The 22,586-nt window shown below is 40.5% G+C and overlaps 2 protein-coding genes across 10 annotated transcripts in view; both read left to right on the top strand.

The window, feature by feature from the left end:
• Nucleotides 1–14,995, top strand: part of ACSL6 (acyl-CoA synthetase long chain family member 6) — a 60,105-nt gene extending 45,110 nt beyond the window's left edge. For all 5 annotated transcript variants that reach the window (XM_042934558.1, XM_042934565.1, XM_042934547.1 and 2 more), the window contains 4 exons: nt 1,543–1,686; nt 3,689–3,790; nt 4,709–4,780; nt 14,527–14,995. In XM_042934558.1, coding sequence (XP_042790492.1) covers nt 1,543–1,686; nt 3,689–3,790; nt 4,709–4,780; nt 14,527–14,664 — 456 coding nt within the window. In that variant the 3' untranslated portion in view covers nt 14,665–14,995. The remainder of the gene's footprint in view (nt 1–1,542; nt 1,687–3,688; nt 3,791–4,708; nt 4,781–14,526) is intronic.
• Nucleotides 14,996–21,897: 6,902 nt separating this feature from the next.
• MEIKIN (meiotic kinetochore factor) overlaps nt 21,898–22,586 on the top strand; it is a 79,281-nt gene continuing 78,592 nt past the window's right edge. For all 5 annotated transcript variants that reach the window (XR_006193775.1, XM_042905794.1, XM_042905814.1 and 2 more), the window contains exons 1-2: nt 21,898–22,198; nt 22,343–22,430. Coding sequence is in view for 4 of the 5 variants with exons in the window: in XM_042905794.1 (XP_042761728.1) it covers nt 22,066–22,198; nt 22,343–22,430 (221 nt within the window). In the remaining variant the exon portion in view is untranslated. The remainder of the gene's footprint in view (nt 22,199–22,342; nt 22,431–22,586) is intronic.

Here is a 22,586-nt window from a genome sequence, read left to right as displayed (position 1 = left end):
AACTCCCTATAATTTGGATGCAACCACCCACCTTGCAGGGTGTTATAAGAAGCAAGTAAACTAATTCATGTGGAGACCTAGTGTTGTGATTCCACTAAGAGCCTAAGACAGCAGGCAGGCGGTGTGGAGGAGTCCATTTTTTAAAAATTATTATTGTTTTGAAATAGTATTAGATAGATTAAAGAAAAGAGATAAACTTCTGATGCAGAAAGACTTAATTCAAATCCTGGTTTCCCTACTTTCAAGCTGTGTGACTTTGGAGGAATTAACTCACCTCTCTCATCCTCACTTTCATCATCTGTAAAATGGAGGTGATTAAAACCAGCTGAGGGGATGCCAGGAGGGCCAAAGAAACCAGTATAGGGAAAGTGCCTAAGGTCCAGCCTGGGTTTTGAACGACACAGAATCGGTTGGTTTTTTCTTTTCTGGAGAGATTGCTCTGCTTTGGCTAATCAAACAGATAGAGGGGAGGGACAGAGTGTATGCAGAAGCCCCGCCAGAAAGTGGTTTTGATGGGAGAAGGAGGGGGTGTGAGAGGGATTTATGATTGAGGACAATGAGCCTGACTGTTAGAAGTCCCAGGAGAGGCAAATAGCAAGGCCATCTCCCAAGTTTGGGGCATGGGGGCTGGGACAGGCATGAGGAAGACAGAGATGGGCTTCCTTAGTGGCCTGTTTGTAACGTGCAGGGCAAATGGTCTGGTTTCTGAAGTGTTCTGAGTGTTAGGTTCTGGGCCTGCAATTCAGTGAAGAAGTTTGGCTGGAAGGTTAGGCAGAAGTGGGAATGGCCAATGAATGAAGAAACAAATGGGGGTTATTTCAAGTAACATTGTCAGTGGAGGTAAGGAGGGTTGAGCCAAGGAAAGAGACCCACCTCTTCACCTGAGAAACTCAAAGAGGTTGAATGGAGTCAGTGAGGTGAGGGGAAGAGGGGTTCTAGAAGCCAGGGGCACAAGCACTCACTGACCAAGGGGTGGCCTGCCTGCTGCAGAGGCCCTGGAATGGTGAGGACTCCTGATGCATCTTGTCTGTCAGGTAGGAGCCTCTACCAGGCTGTGCTGTATGCTGGGCGAGGGAGAGGCCACTCTTTGGGAGTAGAGGCAGTAACTGGGCAGAGAAGCCTAGGCTTTGTTTGAAGGAGTGAATTTGAAGATGGTGGTGAGAAAAGGGACAGTTGGAGCAAGGGCCTGGGTGAGAGGGGAGCCAGGATGGACAGGTAGATGGGCCTCCTGAGGATGGGGACACCTGTTGTTGGGCATGAGGGTGGCAGGCATGGGAACAGAGAGTTGGGGGAGGGAGGTAAGTGCTGAGGGTGGGCACTCAGGGTCCAGCAGATCTTGAAAAGCATCAACCTGTGGCGCACGGTGGCCCTCTCCAGCCACACAGGGGACATGTAAGAGCAGAGACCTCAGATGAAGGAGCAGATCCAGGTGGGGTTTGCAGGGTGGGATGGGACAGGGGTGAAGGGCTATGGCACCATTGAGTCAGGGGTTTAGGCTCAAGAATGCTATCTTTTCACAAAGCTGTTTGTCCAACTCCACAGGCAGGAACTCTTAAAATTATTGATCGGAAAAAGCACATATTTAAACTTGCTCAGGGCGAATATATTGCACCCGAGAAGATTGAGAACATCTACATCCGGAGTGAGCCTGTGGCACAAATCTTTGTTCACGGGAACAGCTTAAAGGTGAGTCTCCTGTGCTTCAGCCCTTCCGCGTGTACTGGGCCTGCTGAAAAATCTAGAGTTATTTGGGAATAATTTCATAAATATTTGGTACTTGATTACAGTGGTAAACATTAATTTCCAGTCAGACACTGATATTCTCCTACGTATTAGATCATGAGAGAAATTTTTTTTAAAAAAAAATAAATGTTTATTCATTTTTGAGAGAGAGAGCATGAGCTGGAGAGCGGCAGAGAAAGGTGAGATCATGACCTGAGCTGAAGTCGTATGCTGAACTGACTGAGCCACACAGGTGCCCCATAATTGCTTTTTTAAGATGTTTATTTATTTATTTTGAGAGTGAGAGATCAGGGGAAGGGCAAAGAGGGAAAGTGAAATCCAAGCAGGCTTTTCGCTGTCAGTGCAGAGCCCAACATGGGGCTCCATCCCATGAACCACAAGATCATGACCTGAGCCGAAATCAACAGTTGGTTGATTAACCAACTGAGACACCCAAGTGCCCTGAGAGAAAATTGCTTTTATTTATTTTTTTTTTAATTTTTTTTTAACCTTTATTTATTTTTGAGACAGAGAGAGACAGAGCATGAATGGGGGAGGGGCAGAGAGAGAGGGAGACACAGAATTGGAAGCAGGCTCCAGGCTCTGAGCCATCAGCCCAGAGCCCGACGCGGGGCTCGAACTCACGGACCGCGAGATCGTGACCTGAGCTGAAGTCGGACGCTTAACCGACTGAGCCACCCAGGCGCCCCGAAAATTGCTTTTAAATGAGAAATCTAACTTGCTTATAGTTTGATAAATTGCAATTAGGTAAATAAGTTGCTTGAAATAGTAGTAATGAACATTCCCATTACTTTTGACTTAGGCTCCACCTACTTCCAAGAGGGATTTTGAGGTAAGATGCCAAAGCAGGATTCAGGGTTTCTGCTGTTTAGATTTTGAAATATGCAAATGAACTTTACAGACAAATGGGTACAGTGTTGCAAATAATGGTAGTGATGATAACATAGCTTAATATATTGGTTCAGTATATTAAACTATTATGTTAACATAGTTTGGGATTAAATTATTTGCAGAGGATTTATATTTATTCTCCTTTCAGCATCATTTACACTTGAAGTCAGCAAGATCACTGTGAACATATTCTGTGCTATCATTGCATTTATATAAACAAATATTATTAAATTATTTTTTAAGACAATGCCCTTAAAAATTAAAATGGAATTCTTCATGATTGGGGACCATATCAATAAAACATTTTCAAACTGGTGAGAAACCCTGAGAAATACATGTGTTTTGGTTCATAGAATTTTTTTGAATGGCATCCTAAAGGTGTTCTCATTTAAGATGAGCATGAAATGATCTCATGGTTCGTGAATTCAAGCTTTGCATTAGTCTCTGTGCTGACAGCATGGAGCCCCCTTGAGATTCTCTCTCTCCTTTCTCTCTGCCTCTCCACCGTTCTCTCTCTCTCTTTCTCTCTCCCTCTCAAAAAAAAAGAAAAAAGATTGGCGTGAGAATCAGATACATGTAGGTCTAACTTTACTAATTCTTAATCACATTAAGCTTATCCTTTATTAACTTTTTAAAAAAATTTAAATGGGGCACCTGGGTGGCTCAGTCGGTTGGGCATCAGACTTCAATTCAGGTCATGAAGTCACAGTTAGTGAGTTCAAGACCCGCATCAGGCTCTCTGGTGTCAGCTCAGAGCCAGCTTTGACTCCTTTCTCTCCCCTGTCTCTCTCTGTCCCTCTCCCCCCCCAGCTCTCTCTCTCTCTCTAAATAAACATTAAAAAGAAAAAACTTTTAGAAAGTTAAGGAAATATATCAGAAAATAGTCAAGAATGTGTGTTATTTTGATGGAAATGTATCATAACATAAGGATGTATTTATTTTTAGAAAAGGGTGGAATCTGAGAATACCAAGAGATTATTTTTAATGCTGGACCACAAATAACCACTTTGAAAACATTTGTAATGACTGTGTTTTCCTTTGGTTGGGATTGCAGGCCTATTTGGTGGGCATTGTTGTGCCTGACCCTGAAGTCATGCCTTCTTGGGCTCAGAAGAGAGGAATTGAAGGGTCATATGCAGAGCTCTGTGCAAATAAGGTCTGTACCTTGGCTGCTGGACCTCTTATGATACTGTATAACGGGAGGACAGAAACACAGGAAAGCAGTGGATTTTGAACACGTAGGGAAATTTCTGACTTTATAAATGGTAGAAATCCTAAACTAGAGGTTCGTCTTTTCATTATTGTTGTTGAAAGAATGCAGATTTCTTCTTAGAGAGCTGGATAAGCTGTTGAATTTTAGAGCTGGGAGACATCCCAGGAGGCTTGTCCCACCCTGCCATTTTGCAGCTTGCAGGAGAGTCCAGAGAGAGAGGGGGTTTACCAGAGGCCACACAGTTGATAGAGCTGCTTAACAGCAGTATCCGGTGTGACTGTAGGCCTTCTAACTCATTGGCCTTGCTCTCTCCAAACGTGAGGTGGCTTTTGTGTGCACTGGGCTTAGTCAGTCATGGAATTGAAAAAGTAACTCAGTTCTTCCTGCTTAGAGCTTTACCACTCACACCTTCCCGAAGCCTCTTGGGCACATGTAGGGTCCTAGAGAAGAGATCCCTGTGCTCTGAGATCTCTGTGCTCTGGCTCAGCATCATCTCCTCCAGGCTCATGGCCCATTTTTCAGCAGTATCCATTGATCCTGGTGCTCCCACTGGGTCCTGGGCTCTTCTGGCGGTGACAGGATCCCTGGGACTCAGTAGTCTGAACAAAGAGCCACCTTAAAAAATGGATGGTCCCCTAGTCTGTTCATGGCCACTCCTCTGGCTATGCCTGGCACTTACTTGCCTGATGAGAGGTGGTGACTGTGTGTGGCCTGGAGCATCAGCCCCAGTGAGGGGGGTGGGGATTGGGGTGGGTGTTGGCACAACCTTCAGCTTCATTTTGCTCAAAACTCGTTGTTTCCTGTACCTCCATTTTGAAATGTGTTTTTGCCTTGTAATTTTTCCTATATGGTTCAATTCAGGAGCTGAAAAAAGCCATTTTGGAAGATATGGTGAGGTTAGGAAAAGAGAGTGGACTCCATTCGTTCGAACAGGTAACTACTACCTTCCCCATACCTTGTTATAGCCCTTTGTGCAGTGACAAAGATTAAACTAGCCCATGGTGACCCTGACCTAGATTCTCCACCCTCCATGCTGCAGCCCATGGGCAGGCTATGTACCGACAGACCCCTGAAGGCCTGTTCCACGCCAACTCTGTGGCAGCCTCTATCCTGAGCTAAAATAGGTCATATGAGACTGCACTTGCTGTCCTCCTGATCACAGGCATTGGTAAAGCTGAAATATTACCCTCACTGTCACTAGCCGAGTATGTGCACACATGGTTGGCCTGTCTCCACGCTGCCTGCAATACTTAAGACCCAAGTTCTTATTTTTATTTTTATGGAGACTGTCTTCTTGCCTGTGGCAGGCAAACTTAGTTGTTAGGACATTGGAAAGATCATGTTTCTTGGGCCCATGATCTGTCAGCCCAGCGTGTCTACCACAAAGGGGAGGAAACATAGAATATGCTGGGAGATGAGACAACAAGCAATACTCTAAGGCTCTGTCTTTGCAGGTTTGGGGTTCTTACTGAAACTGAGTTCCTAAACAATGCAAGCTTGGTCCTACTTACCTACACCATTTATACATCCTCTCTAGTCAAAAAATCTAAAGAGAAAAATTTGTCAAGTAGAGAAATATTAATATTCTGAATTTTAAAAAAATTTCCAGGATGTCTTTAACATAATCATTTTTAATAAAATTATATTTCTCCAATAGGGTTCCCAAATACAGTGTTAGGGATCTGGATGGGTTGTGAGAATTTGGAGTTTTGTATGTTCATTTTAATGAAAACCTGAAAACATTTTTAAGTCAGTTTCCAATAAAAACTCTAATGGCAAGTATTTGCAATCAAAAACCATTTCTGCAGAATCAGACTTTAATTTCTTAAGTTTCAAACTGATGAAATCTAAGCATAGTTTCAGAATTGTTTTCTTTTGAAATGGATCTTTATATAAATCAAGTTTGAGAAACACTCCTTACCCTCATCTGTCAGTATCTAAGGCATAAAAGGTTTGTATGAATAAATCTTTATTAAAAAAAATTATAAAATCGGAGGCACTCAGGCAAGGTATTTCTGGCATAATTATTTCAATTTCTAAATTTGCTAGGATGGACTTCCGTGTCCTTCCATTAAGGGGAGCTGTGTGGTTCATATGATGATGTAGAGCAGGGGCCACATATGGGTGGTCCACAACCCATTTGTTCTGGGCCTACGTGTTGGTCCGAATGGGGAGCTATAAGGGCCCTGGGGATGCATTGCCTAAGGGGATTAGTTCTGGCCACTACCTTTGTGATTTCTGAGGCCAGCACGCCCCCTGCTGGGCTTGGGATGCATGACCTGCCCCAGGACTTGAGAGTCTTAACAGTTAGATTCTTATTCATGGATTGTCAACTCTTAAGATTATGCTGAAAGGGGACCTTTGGTTAGGTTTCAGATGTTAACCATTGCTCAAATTAGAGCTTTACTGAGAAGAGATGTATTCTTGTCTTCCCATATTCCTTAAGCAGTTTCTGCTCTAATAATCTGCCCTCACCATGGTAACTTCAAATACAGGGAAGTCATGTGGGTATCCCAAAGGCCTGAGTTTTATTGCCAACAGTGTCACCTCTTCATTTTCTCTGTCCTCCTTCTCCTCTTTGTCTGTGTGCATCTTCCCCTCCACAACCAGTGCGTAACCTCAGCTGACCACAGGAGAGCAAAAATCAGGCCTTCATGCCTGAGGAGGATGTGTGCTCCCAGTTGTGTTCCAAAGATCAGTATAAATTCTTTCAGTTAATCTACGATTCACTGTCAGCTTGTCCTTTTCCTTTTTCCTCAAAAATGAGTGATCAGTTAAGGCTTAACACTAATTTTTTTGAAAACCACACAAATAGACAACCAAGCCTAAGGCTTAAATCATTCACCAAAAGCTTTAGGAGTTCAGGCTTACTGGGCAGGGTTGATCTGAATTAACATTTGAATTAGATTAAAAATTAATGTAATTTAATTTTCAAAAACAGTTCCTAGAATGAGACGAATTATTATTAATTTAAGGAGATCTTTGGAAGATATATTTTAATGAGTAGATAGGAAGCATTTAAAATAACTCTATCAGTAATTAAAAATGTAGGTGCCTGGGAAGTTTCTGAGCACATCTAACAATGATATAACCATTTTATTAACATTTATATGCCTTATGAGTTTGTATAGATGATGCAAAGTGAACTTTGACACTTGATAGATAGATTTTCCAAATTCTGGTGTTTTCACTGTCATTCAAAAGATGTTATTGTATTTCCTGTCACTGAAATGAATACTTACCTAACCAATTTGACTTTAAATCAGGAAAAAAAATTGAATTGAGCATTTCCCTAATTAATTTTTTTTACTTTATCTCTTCTGTCCTAAATTATTCACTCTGTGTTTATTATCTCCAAGCAATATCATGTGTTTCATTCACTAATACCATTTAAAAGCTTAAATACCATGTTTCTTCAAAATTATGGGAAGTTTTGTGCTTTAATGAGTTGGCACAAATTGACACTTTTGAAGTATTTTATTCCAGTACAATATTTAAACGTTACAGTATTTCTAAATTTTAAAAAACCCTATAGAATCACTTTTCAGTGACAAGAGTGTAGTTTCAGAAAGGAAGCTAACATTAAGCATCTCCTTCCTTCCTTAAGAAAAATTTTGCTTATTACAAATTGGAAAATGCGTTTCATGTTGTGTTAGGCATAAAGGGAGAGCAAATCCCTTTACAAATCAACAGTTTATTTTTATTAGAAAATATGTAATTATTTATAGAAAATGAAAATTTGTTTTATCATTTATCATTAAAATTTTTTTTAATGTTTATTTACATTTGAGAGAGAGAGACAGAGCGACAGAGCCTGAGTGGGGAGGGGCAGAGAAAGAGGGAGACATAGAATCCGAGGCAGGCTCCAAGCCCCAAGCTGTCAGCACAGAGCCCGACGTGGGGCTCGAACCCATGAACCGTGAGATCATGACCTGAGCTGAAGTTGGATACTTAACCGACTGAGCCATCCAGGTGCCCCTTACCATTGGTTTGCTTCTAAAAAATACTATACATTTGGGACCCACAGTTATGGTTAGTATTAGTTAAAAAACTGATTTGACCCATTTTTTCCCCACTTAACTGACTGGACTTTTAGTCACTCAGGCAGTCTGTGTCGGTATTTTCATGGAAGAATTAAAATAGACCCAGAGCTGCAGGTCAGACTGGAGCAGGAACTGGCAGCCTGGCAGCAAGCCCCTAATCTACTAACTAAGGGAGTTAAAGGTGAGCCAGGTGCCACATCCCTTGGCTTCCTGCAAGGCTGTATTTAGTGATACTCCCTGTCCTCAAACAGAGGGAGTATCACCAAATACTATTTTGTAGGGAGCCACACCGAACTGCAGATGCCCCCATTGGCCTCTAGGTTTGCTGGCAAATCTACCTGTTGATTCAGTCCTTCATTCTTAAGATAATGTTTTCTTTTATGGTCTATATGGCATCTAAATAGCATTAGGTAGCTCTCCCTGTGTAATTCATCTGCCCTGTACTTTATTGTTTGTAGCTTCTGCTTGTCATTGCTAGATTTTCAAAGGTGCTCACCCCAAGTCCCTGTACTGAACATGCACTCTTGTCCCAATTACACAGTGTTCTCCATGTTGGTTTTAGGAGCTAAGATGAGCTGAAACCCAGGCTCCAGGGACACAGCAGATATCATATCTTGGCATTTGCTTCTCCTTTTACCATTGTATTATTAATTTCATTTACAAAAGAAGGTGAATAGATCATTTGCACTTACCAAAAGTCTTTACATGATGTCATTTCTATCAGAAGAGAACCTAAAAAAAAAAAAAAAAAAGGAAATTAGCATTGTCAGTTTTCAGCTTTTCATCTTATGACAGTGAACATGAGTTACTAAGTTAAATCACAGTATCTAAGATTAAAGTATGATTTAGATTGTGTTCTTATTTTCTTCAAGTTAATTACTTTTGTTGTCAAGTGGTGATTTCCAAACTTCTGTAAGTAGCAGAGCTTAGATGGCATCTTATCTGAAAGTGAAGCTTGCACCAAATATAGATAAGTGGTAGCTCTGATGGGGTTGGGGCTTGAACCAGAGCCTTTCTCCTCCCTGCCCCCCAACCCAACCACTTCCCTTAATCCCACCTCCACCCCACCTCCACCCACCTCTGCCTCTCTCCAGCTACATCCCCCCCCCCACCCCGGCTGCACCTACCTCCACCTCTGCACCACCCCGAGCAGTGACCTCCACAGGAGCCCTACTTCTCAGTGTACTGTGTCTGAAAATGTCTCCTTTGGGACCTGTTTCCAGGGAATTTGGGGTCCTCTGGAATGGTTTCTGTTTAATAAAAACAAATTAGGGAGGGAAAGTATATCCAGAGGGTACAAAACATGGCAGACCTGTTTCTTCCCAAATCTTTGCTTCTTTGAATATCAGGAACACTGAGACAGTTTTCCAACAGATATTTTTTACAAGAGCCTTTACTAATCTTGAAGCATGTGACAAGACCCCTTTTTAGCCAACAGCCTCAGATTTCCAGCTATTTATATTGGATATGCAAGTAGAGATCCTTTCAGTATGTGAAGTCAAGTGGAGGCAGCTACCAAAAAAGCTCGCTCTAGTGTTGGCCTAACACCCCCTCCTCACCTTTCCCTACATACACAAATCCCTTCAAATGCTATTCTTTTCATAGCAAAAGTGAATCCTTCATTTGGACAAATGTCTAAAAACAAAGTGAATCTGACTTGTTAATGCTGTGCTCATTTGAAAACTTTCACATTTTTGAATTATAAGCCTGGGTTTAAAAATGCCAGAATTTGTTAGAATGTTTCTTTAAGGATTTTTTCAGACATTGGAAATATAGCCATTTTAGGATTCTTCTTTGTATATTGAGTTTTTGATCTGAATAACCAATGAACATAATGCAGAGATTTCTGAGCAAAGAGTTCTTTGCCATCTCAACATGCCCACCTCCCAGGACACAAGACTGTTAACATCAGAAGTTTTGAAAACAGTCATTGACATATTGAACATCTTGCAACTATTTGCATCCTCTGGTTTTTTTCAATTTTTTAAATTGTGGTAAAGCACGTATGACATAAAATTTACCATCTTAACCATTTTCAAGTGCACAGTCTAGTGGTATTAGATGTATTTGTAATGTACAATCATCACCACCATCCATCTCCATAACTCTTTTCATTTTATAAAACTGGAACTCTGTATCCATTAAACAGTAACTTTTAGTCCCCCCACCCCACTCCAGCCTCTGGCAACCACCATTTTACTTTCTGTCTCTATGACTTTGACTACTCTAAGTACTTCATGTAAATGGAATCATAATATATTTATCTTTTTGTGACTGGCTTCTTTCACTTAGCATAATGTCCTCAAGGTTCATCCATGTTGTAGCATGGGTCAGAATTACCTTCCCATTTAGAGAGAACAATATTCCATTGTATGCATATAATCACATTTCGCTTATCCATTCATCTGTCAGTGGACATTTGGGTTGCTTCCATGTTTTAGCTACTGTGAACAATGCTGCTATGAACATGGATGTACAAATAATTCTTTCCAGATCTTGCTTTCAATTCTTTTGGGTATATACCCAGAAGAGGAATTGCTGGGTCATATGATAATTCTATTTTTAATTTTTTGAGGAACTGCCATATTGCTTTTCCACAGTGGCTGCACCATTTAATATTCCCATCAACAGTGCACAAGGGTTTAGATTTCTTCACATCCTCGCCAACACTTGTGTCATTTTCTGTTTTTTGGATAATAGCTATTCTAATGGGTGGGAAGTGGTTCATAAATTGATTTTTGAAATAAGTCATTTCCTGATTGTGTCCACTGATCTTATTAGCAGATTTTTTTAATGTTTATTTTTTTTTTTTTTGAGAGAGAGAGAACAGGGGAAGGGCAGAGAGAGAAGGGGACAGAAGATCTGAAGTGGGCTCTGTGTTGACAGCAGCCCCCCTATGGGGAGCTTGAACCCACGAACTGTGAGATCATGACTTCAGCCGAAGTTGGACACTTAACTGACTGAGCAACCCAGGCACCTTGATTCTATTAACACTTCTTATATGGACAGTAGCATCTGACAGAGTGCCCTCTCGTTTTTGTTCTCCTGCCTTTTGTAACCTGCACTCCAGTATCCAAAAACCACGTGGTTTTCCCAGAAGCATTTCAGACTTGAACATGAACATTTGATCTTCCCTCCCCCAAAGCATGTTTCCGTTCCTCCAGTTTCTCTGCTCAAGCAGAAACCTAGAACCATTCTTACTTTTATTATTTCTCTTTCTTTACCACTTACCCACACACATTCTAAGTCCTGTCCTTTTCAGCCCCCAAATTCATTTCCATCTCCACAGCCAACTGTTATAGCTCAAATCACCATCAGTCTTGCCTCTTGGCTGGTCTTCCAGCTTCCATTTTTACCTCAGTTCAATCTATTCTTAGCAGAGTACTCTTTCCAAAGAGCCATTCTGTTTCTTGTTGCTTAAAAATTGTTTAAAGAATCATGTCCAAACTCCCTACTTTGGTCCTTTGTAATTTGGCCCCAGTCTACCTCTCCAGCCCCATTGCTTTCTTTTTCTTCATCTATACCATATGCTTCAGCCTACACTTACAATGCCCTGAAAGTGCTTTGGCACATGTTGCTTCTACCTAGAGCACCCTCCTCTCCTCAGGTCATATAGCAACCACTCCTCCTTCTCCTTGCTGTCTTCATCAGCCTGAAGCTGACTTATCATACAGAGTTCAACTCAGGCATCTTTTTTCTTTTTTTCTTTTTTTTTTAAGTTTATTTATTTATTTTGAGAGGGGGCATGCGAGGGGTGGGGAGGAGAGGGGAGGCAGAGAGAGAGAATCCCAAGTAGGCTCCACACTTTCAGCATAGAGCCCAATGTGGGGTGTGAACCCACAAACTGTGAGATCATGACCTGAGCTGAATCCAAGAGTTGGATGCTTAACTGACTGACTCACCCAGGTGCCCCAGGCATCTCTTTTCAATGAACCCTTCCCAAGCCTGGGTTAGGTGCTATATCAGAAATGAATTCAGCTCTAACAGAAACACATAGTGTCTTAAACACAGAGTGGTTTGTTTTTTTTTTTTGTCACATAAGATGTCTGAAGGTAGACAGTCCAAGGAAGGTACAGGTCCTCCAAGACCTAGGCTCTACTATCTTTCCACTCTTCATTCTTAGTATGTTGGCTTATCACAAGGGCACTGTTATAGCTTTGGACATTGTCCATATTCAAGGAAGGAAAAAAGAACAATGGGTGGAGAAATCTATGTCTGAACCTTATATTAGGAAAGCAAAAACTTTCCTTTATCACTAGCCAAAAATGGATCTCATGGCTATCCCCTAGCTGCAAGGATAGCTGGGAAATCAGAGAACAAGATTGCCCTGGTAGACATAGACATAGTTTTGGTTTCATTAGCATGGAAGAAGTCAAGATTGGGTATTGGCAAAGCAACTGATTCTGCCTGCAAAAGGTGACCCTCTCTGGGCTTGCCCCTGTGGTAGCAATGTCATACTGCAACATCTGTCATTAGATTGTAAATCTATGAGGGCAGGGACTGTGTCTTGTTATTCTTTGTATCCCTGTTGCCTGACACATATCTGACACATAGGATTTGCTTGATAAATACCAAATACATAAAACAACAAATGAATGTGTATGTGTATTTAATACATAGGTTTTGAATTAATATTCTAAATGTCTGTGACAGTTGACTATTGAACAACATGAGTTTCAACTGGAGGGGTCCACTTGGATGTGGTTCTTTTTATATATATATAGTTCAGTAACTATACATGTATTTTCTCTTCCTTATGATTTTCTTTATAACATTTTCTCTAGCTTACTTTATTGTAAAAACACAGTATATAATACATACAGCATACAAAATATGTGTTAACCAACTGTTTATGTTATAGGTAAGTCTTCTAGTCAATACTAGGTTATTAGTAGTTAAGTTTTGGGGAGTCAAAAGTTATATATGAAATTTCAGTTGTGCAGGTGGTCAGCTTTCCTAACCCTGTTTTGTTGTTCAAGGGTCAATTGTACATACCAATGGAGTAGTTGGACTTGGTGCACTTCTTACTGGTGCTACCTGGGCTTCTCTGCCAGAGGATTCTGAGAAAATACTTATTTCAGTTTCAAAATTGCATTTTAGACTTTGAATAACATGCAGGACAGAATGGCATGAATGTTTAGCAAATGGTATCTGTAGTCATATTGTGTCTCTGTGCCTCAGGTTCATGACAGTTTTATTTTTTCAAAAATGTAATAAAACTTGTTATTAAGAGGTCTATTACAACAATCCATAACCCTGTTTGCTATTTAATGATATGGGCCTATTATCTCAACAAAAACCATTTAATTTAGACAATTGTCAGTCCAGACACGATTTCCAGTATCACTCAAGGATTCAGTTCAAGCCCGTATGATAAAATTGTCATGAAACTGTCAGAGACCCTTTCAGATAGAGCTCCACGTGGGAGGAGTTGGCCCAGGCCCTCCTACATTAGTTCATCTGTCTCTGGTCAATTCATCACTGCAAAGGGACTTTGCATGAGGGGGCCTAGGATCTGCCTCACAGAAATAGGAAGTGCGAATGCTAAACCTGACCCGTACATTCCTCCTTCCGGTAGATATAAAATTCCATGGTGAGACTTTTTTTTTTTTAACAGACTCATCATATACCCTCAAACTTTATATTCCTGCTGTGAATTGCAATACCATCCATGTACCCATTCAAGTCAGAAACCCAGGGGTCATTGAGGCTGCCTCCCTCTTTACTACCTCTTATCCATGGAATGGGTCTTAGAACTGCTTACTTGTCTCTGTCTCTGCCCTGAATCTAAGTGTAGGTGCTTATCTGGTCCCCCGTGGATTGGCCAGATCCCTCAGATTGGTTTCCCTGTTTCTAATCTTCATGTTCTCAAAGAACATTTTCACATTTCTCTTGGCGAGATCTTTCTAAAATGTGTATTTAGCCATGCCACTACCCTGTATGAAAACCTTAAGTGCCTTCTTACAGACTCCAGCCTAAAGTTTGAGCTCCTCTGTAAACTGTTGCATTAACCACTTCAGCTTCATCTCTTACCCCTTTACCTCCTACTTCATGTATCTACACCAAAAAACCACTTGGATTTCCATTCGCATGTTCTGTCTTTTCTCATTCCCACAGCTTTGTTCTTGGGGTTGTCTCTGCCTAGAATGCCCTCCATTACCCACCTCTCCTCCTTTGCTGGTTAACTCTTACTCATCTTTTAACACTCATCTAATTTGGGAAGGCTTCCCTGGCTGCTCCTCCTTTTCCCCTACCATCACTGCCTTAGGCGCCTGTCACTGTGCATACCACGCTGTCTGATAATTGCCCGGTGTGTCTGCTCTGCTGAATGCTAGTGTGCACCTGCTGAGGGCAGGGGCACTCATGACTCTTCTTTGTGTCCTCAGTGCCTGGCACAGAATAAGCACCCAGCTCATTTCTGTTGACTGGCTAAATGAAGGAGTAGGAAGGGAGAAAAGGTGGCTTGCAGACATGTTAAATAGGCTGAAATGTTACTGACCTAACTTTGACTTTTAAAAAGAGCATAGTGTTTTTATATCAATATATCTATTCTTGTATGCCTGTTACTTTTATCATGTGTACTATAAATGCTATGTTATATTCCTGATAAAGACATATTCTGCATTTGGTTTTTAGGTTAAAGCCATTCACATCCACTCTGACATGTTCTCAGTTCAGAATGGCTTGCTGACACCAACATTAAAGGCTAAGAGACCTGAGCTGAGAGAGTACTTCAAAAAACAAATAGAAGAGCTTTACTCAATCTCCATGTGAAGTTCAAGGAAAGTTCTTCTCAGTATAATGGACTGTGTAGCAATATTATAGTTTCTCTTGAAAGTAATGAATCAGAATGATGCAGCTGAAAATGAATAAGCACGTGATCTTATGACCATGCCTTTTCCTGTCCCAAAAGGTCTTTAACAATATTTTCTCTATCATCACTGAGTACACTTTATTTTTATTAAAATGATATTGTAACAAGCTGCTAAAAATATCACAAATGGCAATGTAAAAATCAAGACTTTTCTCAAGGACTGTGTACCACTAAAAGTAATATATTCTCAATGTTCACAGAACTCTTATTAAACATAAAGGAAAAACATAACTGATATACTGTACTTCATTATTTGTGGAATAGTAACCTGATATAGCAAATATCTAAGCAATGTGGACTACCTCATTAGTAACTGATTGTCAAAATCACAGTTAAATCAGACTTAAAAAATTAAAATTAGGTGTACAGAATCATGCTAAAACAAGATATAATGCACATTCTACATAAATTCAGATTCTTTATACATGACAATTCTTATTGATGTGAACAAGTTTTCCCTGTCATTTTTACTTTTATGCATGAAAAATGCGATTTCAGATATTATTGAAACATGTTATATTTATATAACATTTTACAAAGATCTTTCAACATATTTTCTCATTTATTAAGCTCATTAAAATATTCAGGAACTACTTAGAGACAAATGTACAACTACTTCAAGGATAAAATGTGTATATCCATGGACTTCTTACCACATGAATTCTAAAAGATGTTTGTTGACTCTACAATGAATGGACCTTTGGGGAAGACTTGGGCAAAGAAACCCAGAATTATTTCTCAAGATAGACAGCAATTAATGTACCTATATTCCTTGCTGGGCTCTTCAGGCCTCCCATTCATAGTATGTCCAGGCCAGGCCTGGGAAACCAAATATGGCTGTAATCCTGAACAAGGGGAGGAAGGGATGTTATTTCCAAAGAAAACAGTTTTTCAACAACTTAATTTTGAAGAACCTCTTCAAAACACCGCTATGAAAGTTTTTAAATCCATCATAGATGAATATCTCATAGGGCATAATTCCATTCAAAAAATCTTTAAATGCTTTTAAGCTTAACCATGGAAACCTCCTTTTTTGCATTATGTATTTAGATACTCCTTGCACCCGAGTACCAACGATTTCTTATAATTAAAACCCAGCATGGACAGCAGTTAGGTTCCAAGCTACAGACTGTGCTTCTGAAGAAGGAACCATCCCTAGGCAAGTGTTTTCTTCTATAGAGACAGGACTCTGAAAGCAGACATGGGGAAAGCGTTCACAATCCAGAAGTTCCTTTCCCCTGGAGCAAATCCAAGCTGTAAATAAATGCTATTGGTTAAAAAACTGCATCATCACATGGGCCTACTGGATGAATCTGTATCAGTGATTATATACACTTATATTTCAGCATTGGCAAAAGTGGATCACACCTTCATCTGATGCGTTTATCCAATTCTTTACACATTCCTTTGGCATATTTCTGTCCGCAGATCCTCTACTTACACTTACAAATCCGACTTTTAGTATATGAGTTAGTTCCATGCATATTCCTTCTTAAAGGCATTTCTGAATAAATAAATTCTAAAAATTTCCAAGGCCATATCTACATAGCATTAATTTTTTATATTTAATGTTTGACTAAAAGAGAAAATCATTATCTGAATTAGATATTCATACTCTTTTAAAATAAGGCAAGTAGCGTCACATGTTGAAGAAAATGAAGCTGATTCCCATTGTCCTTCCACTGAAAAAAATTTCAGTTGTCTCTTATTTTCAGGAGGATTTTGGACAATATAACATAAGCAAATAATGTAACACTTATTTTGGTTGTATTTTTACCTCATAGTAGTTAGATATGATTGATTATGGACAGGTAAAGATCTCTTGTTTTTCTCACTTTAAAGATCTTGTGTTTCTTCTGGCCTTCCTGATCTGTATGTAAAGCATCACATTTGGGCCAATAAATAGGTTACAGCAAATGTGCTGAGAAAAGTAAACAGTGGGCCCTAAATATACTGCAGGTACATTTATCTATTCCTCTGTTTAACTCCACTGAATTTTTGAATAAAGAAGAAATAAAACAAGATGTGTTAATGGAAAATCCCTCTTGCTTCAGATTCCCCAACTTTATTTTGGGGGGAAAATTTTTGTATTTCTCTTTAACCAATATAGGAAAAGGCTATGTACTTAAGATGTTCACATTTGTAGTGGACATCAAATCCAACAGAAGTCTAGAGGCATAACAGATGAATTATTTTTTAAAAAGTCATGTTCCTAAATGTTTGGCCTTTTATCTGTTTTTCATTCAAATGTACATTATTAATGTAATTAGGAATATAAATTAGTAATTTTCACATTTTAGAAGCCAATCCTGTGTATATTTTCAAATAGAATATACACCTTTTTTTTTTCTTTTGCCATAAAAGACATCTTTTATATTTTATTATGATTCCCCCCAGGTGAGAGAGGAAACTCTGACCAGGTGTGGCATGGAGACCTAGTTCCACATTTATTAGGGACTCACAGACTTAGAAGTTCAAGGAATAAACATACTATGTCTCCCTCATATGAGCAAGTTAACCTTTCATTCTACATTTGATTAAAACTGCAAGCATGAGGAAAATAGAACTTTCCACTGCAATTTTTATAGTCAGGTAATGTTTTAGCAACTCGAAGTTTGCACTTAATTAGGTTGTATTACCCATCAAAGAACTGATAATCTTTTATTTTTTCTGCAGTAAAGAAAATGGATTATTCTTCATTTTCCAAATGTGTAAAGCACAAAGGTGATATAGTTATTTAGGATACAAAATACTATGAGATGAATGTAAACAATGGAAAACTGTATTTTTTGCATGAAAACAGACTACTTACAAACTTGCTTAATATCTCAGGAGAAAAAAAGAATGAATAATCATATATAAAATTGATAAATTATATGTTGAGCTAAGTTGCTATATTTTTTTGCCTGTTTTTTTTTTTATTTTAAGGAAGCATAAACATGAAAAGAAAATGATCCTGATAATTTGAATTGTCTCTCAAGTATGCTGCACAGTCCTTTCTGTGATTCTACAATTAACTGCAGTTAAGAATGGGATTAGCATTCAAGTGAGGACAAAGCCCTAAATGAGAAATTCTTGAGTTAGAACAATGAATGGTTATAACCCAGAGGCAATAGATAAATACCTGGAATATAAGCAATTCTAAACCTTGTCCCAAACTGAAAAGGTCCTGATGAGGTGATGGTGGCTTTTAGACATTTCATTTGACTGATTAATTTTCCTTGTAAGTCACTGCAACAATTGCACGGGGTGGGGAAAAGGGGTATTTTTTGAAGAATTGCTTATTCTACATTAAATTTTTAAAACTTGAGGAAATTAAAATATTACCTTTTAAATATGCATACAAGTATCTTAACTGTAATTATCTTTTTAGTTGCTTTGTTATAATAGCATGCCTATCAAATATAAAATGCATTTATGAAAACTTTTGTAAAAAATAAAGATTTTTTCGTTTCTCAAAGTTGGTTATAATTACTATTTTATATATTTATATAGCATAGTCCCCTGATGTTAGTATATTAGTAATCATTGATCATAGAGCTTATGGTAAACATTATATCAAACTTTACCACTAGTCAGCATACTCTGCAGTCTCCATAAGTGTCCCCAAACTCCAAAGATTTACAGTCCTCCCCCACCCCTGAGGTACTCCTTTTCTTTGTGCATTTTCTGTTACCAAGTGTGTCCTGGATTTAAATGTGTACTGAATTTAAACCATTTTTATACTTTTAAAAGAACAACTGTATTCAAACTTTCCATTGTGATGCCCCTGAAACAGTATTTCCATGTTTTTTACCCATATACAAGATAATGGTTATACTTTCTTAAGATGGTACATTCTGCCATGCCTAAAGTTATGCAGATTCTGCCTTCTCTGTATATTTGCTATTGTCTATTCCTCCATTCTAATGGCTATTAGTATAGTTCAGGCCATTCTCATCTCTTGTCTGGAATATTACTGTTCTTTCTTAATTAGTTTTCCTGTTTCTACCCCAGCTTCTTTAAATGTCACCATCCACATTTTAGTCAGTGTGATCTTTCTAAATTGAAAATCTGGTCATGCCACTCTCCTGCTTAATATTCCTTCCATGACTTCCCAGTTTCCAGGATAAAGTTCAGACTCCCTGGTTCAGCACACAAGGCGTAGCATCTCTACTCCTGCGCTTCCTCCATTGGAGCCTTGGTTCCAGTCATATCAACTGCTTTATGTAGTGCCCTAAAAGCATCATGCTTCTCTGTGCCTCCATGTGGCACATATGGTCCCACTGTCATGGAATGCCATAGCCTTTAATAGCTCTGCTAACTGCCACCACGCAGCTCTTAGAACAGTTCAGTTATCCTTTTATCTGAGAAGATTCCCTCTGCCCCACTCCCACTCACGCTGTGAGTTGCTTGAGGTTATAGCCCCAGTGCAGAAGGACCAGCCCATACAGGATGCTCAAGAAATAGCCACGGAATGAAAAATCCCCTTGGCTGTTTTTCATGTGTTGCATAGCATTAAGATCACAACACCTGAAGATACATTTCCTCTGTCACTGTGGTTTTGTACAGTCTGGTCAAGTAAGCAGAAATAAACTGGTTTCCAGTTAGACCCTGAAAATTATGGTTAGTAACACAAACAGAACTGCTCAGTGAGTCACTCCAAAAGAAAACAGAGAAGGATTGCCTCTGGGCTCCAGGGAATGCTAAACCCACAAAAGAGCTACTTAAAACAAAGCAAAACAACAACAAAAACTTCCTTCAGAAATCTCTTCAAAATTTGGAATTTGTTTTATCATGGAAGTTAGTTTCTCCATAACTGTTCCAAACCTAGTCAAACCCATCGTGTGACCCATCGTGTGAACTGAAACACTGCTAGCAGAATTCTGAGTCTAGATATGGGAGGAGTACAAAGGGAAACGGGAGAAGTTCAATTTAACTTGATGAATGCTTGCACTGGCATTTGTGTATCTGGGGATAGAATGAGGAGATACAGAGAGATACTTGAATTGAGACGTCTCTGCCCATCCTTTTGTATGGGACACATCTCCTTCCCTTTTATAGGCTGGCACTGGGTGAAGCTTTAAACAGACCAAGTGTGTAGGGCACATAGGTGGCTCAGTCAGTTAAGTGTCTGACTTAGGCTCAGGTCATGATCTCACAGTTTGTGAGTTTGAGCCCCACGTCAGGCTCTGTGCTGACAGCTCAGAGCCTGGAACCTGCTTTGGATTCTGCGTCTCCCTCTCTCTCTGCCCCTCACCTGTTTGCTCGCTTGCTCTTTCTCTCTCTCTCTCTCGCTCTCTCTCAAAAATAAATAAAACATTAAAAAAAGTTTTTTTAAACAGACCAAGTGTGTCTATAGTATCTTTCATCCCCTTGCAACTGAGGGCTTCAAACTCCTTTCCTTGCTCCCCCGACCCCTTTCCCAGCCATGTGTTAGGAAGAACAGGGCCATGACAAGCACACTAGCCAAATGCCAGGAGACTCATGCCACCTATGCCAATCATCTGTCATAACAAGCCTCCCTAACCTGTAGTTTCCTCAGCTGCAAAATGAGGGGTAAATTAGATCATCTTCAAGGACCGCTTTTGGCTCAAGAAATCATTCCAAAGGTTATTTCCAGTTTTGAAACCCTATGCATTAACTTCCATAAACCTTTACTTGATGGCATTTCAGTAAATGGAGATCAGTATAGCAAGACAATTAAGGAATAGGGACACCAAAGCACAGATCAGCTTTTGCTTTAAGCTCTTTTCCTTTTTCATTGTTTCTTCCCTTTCTAGGTGTAAGGCATGGAAGGATCCATACCTCCCACAAGTCATTTAAGAACTCCGAGTTTTTTTCACAACAGCCTCCAGAGAGAGGAGAGCCTGGAGACCTGACTTGTAAACTAGAGACTGCTTGTCAGCATGTTATGGATGTGACTAAAGAAAGGAGGTTGAAATATGATAATTGCTTTGTATTGCAACAAGACTTTGAGATCCTAGACTGAAGGACCATTTCTAACACACTTCTGTATCCCCAGGACCTACCAGAATGCCTAACACAGACTAAGATGCTAAGTAAGTATTGATTCAGTGACTCAAAGCACTATATCTAACTAGGTAGGAATTCCTACCTTCTGTTCTTTATAAAGCTAAGTTTTAATAATTAATTGTATATTAAATCGATTGTTGTGACTTTCTATGAGAAAATTTTAAATTTTAAAAAGTTCAGAGGAATTTAATTAGGAAAACATTGTGGCTATATGTGTGCTATAGTCACACATACAATATTGGAACATCACAAGTCTTTGAGTTTTTGAATTTTATATCTACAAACGCATTTTTTAATGTTGTGAAATGTCATTTTAAAAATATGAAGATGGTTATTATATGCACAATATGCTTATCAGATGCAGCCAGGTGGTTCAACCAGGATGTATGGAGAGAGGGAAGTCATTCCTACGTTCCTGCAATGAGGCAGAGCAAACAAGCTGAGCCCCAGGACACTAAGAGGTAAGAAATTCTCTACCTTGACCATAAAGCTGCCCAGACGTCCAGGAGATAGCTCCTGGATGGGGCGAAGGGATTCTTCTTATCCTTAAGAAGAAATCTCCTGGAAGCAAGGTCTTTGAATGCTAACTCTCAAATGCCATGGCTCCCCAGTAAACTGGTGGCCCCGGAACTGAAGTTGATTGCTCAGGAGGATATTCTCTGCTGGTAATGTGCTTTGGTTGCTGTCTGACTTTCCCTGCACTGAGTCAGGCTGACCACCGCACTCCGCACCCCACCAAGACTCCCTATGTTCGGAGACCTAAAATATTACTGAGGCATTAATGCAATGTTTATAATGAGATGGGCTAAGCCATCGGTAGCACGCAGGTGATGAGCTCAACACATTAAGGGAAAAATAAAAAGCAAAGTTTGCAACCACCAGGAAGATTAAAAGGCTTTTTCCCATAAGCTTCTCTTCAAGCGTGAGATGAGACAGCCAGCGAAACTGGACCTGCAACCATGCGGGTCTACCGCCAAATACCCGGACGCCGCACCTCCAGGGGGGCGGGGCGGCCTTCACGTCACTCCGTTTCCCAGAAGCCAGCGCATGGCTTGGACGAGATAAAAAAAAAAAAAAAGGCGGGAGCGAGGCGGGGTGCTCGTCAGTCCAGTGTAGCAGTTGGTTCCGTGGGCTTTTCTCCGCCCAGCTCTTGTCATACTGCTCCGCAGGCAGCTTCTGTGCGTGGACGCTGAGGCACTCAGACCCTAGCTTACTTCCTCCGGAAGGCGACGAGAGGGGCTGTGGAGGGCCAAGAGGCCCCTAAGGCCTTGGGGGGTAGGGTGGCAATGTGGTCGCTACGGGTGTATACCCGCAAGAAGCGGGCTGGCCAAAGGCTCAACCTAACCCCGACGCCGGAGCTAGGCCCCACCGTGAAGGCGGAGGCCCCTCCAGGTCCAGACAGAAGGCACTCTGCGCACTGTAAGCCCGGGTGGGCAAGCCTGTGGAGCGGCACTCGGGGTTGGCAAAGGCGAAGGGCGGGGGCGGCTAGGCCTCGGCCCAGGGAAACCCGAGGCCGGCAAACGGGCCTGGGGCTTCTCCCTGAAATATGCCGCCCTCTCTTAGGCCTGAAAGGAGAAGCGCCCTGTTTGTCGAAGATCTCAGAGAGAGCCGAGTGGAGTGGGCGGGGAGTTAGCCGCTCTAGGCCGCCGAGGTGCGTAGCCACTTGTGCCAAGCCCATGCCTCTGGCCCCCCTCAAAATTTTCATCCTCATTTTCTGCCAATAGCCAACTTCTCCTTCCAAGAGTCAACGAAGAAAATAGGTGGAATACTGTGATTTCGCTCCTCCCACAACATAGGCCCAGAATTT

The sequence above is a fragment of the Panthera leo genome, chromosome A1 (genome assembly GCF_018350215.1).
Source record: "Panthera leo isolate Ple1 chromosome A1, P.leo_Ple1_pat1.1, whole genome shotgun sequence".
In the NCBI taxonomy this organism is placed as follows: Eukaryota; Metazoa; Chordata; class Mammalia; order Carnivora; family Felidae; genus Panthera; species Panthera leo.
This window is presented reverse-complemented; position numbering and strand designations above follow the sequence as displayed.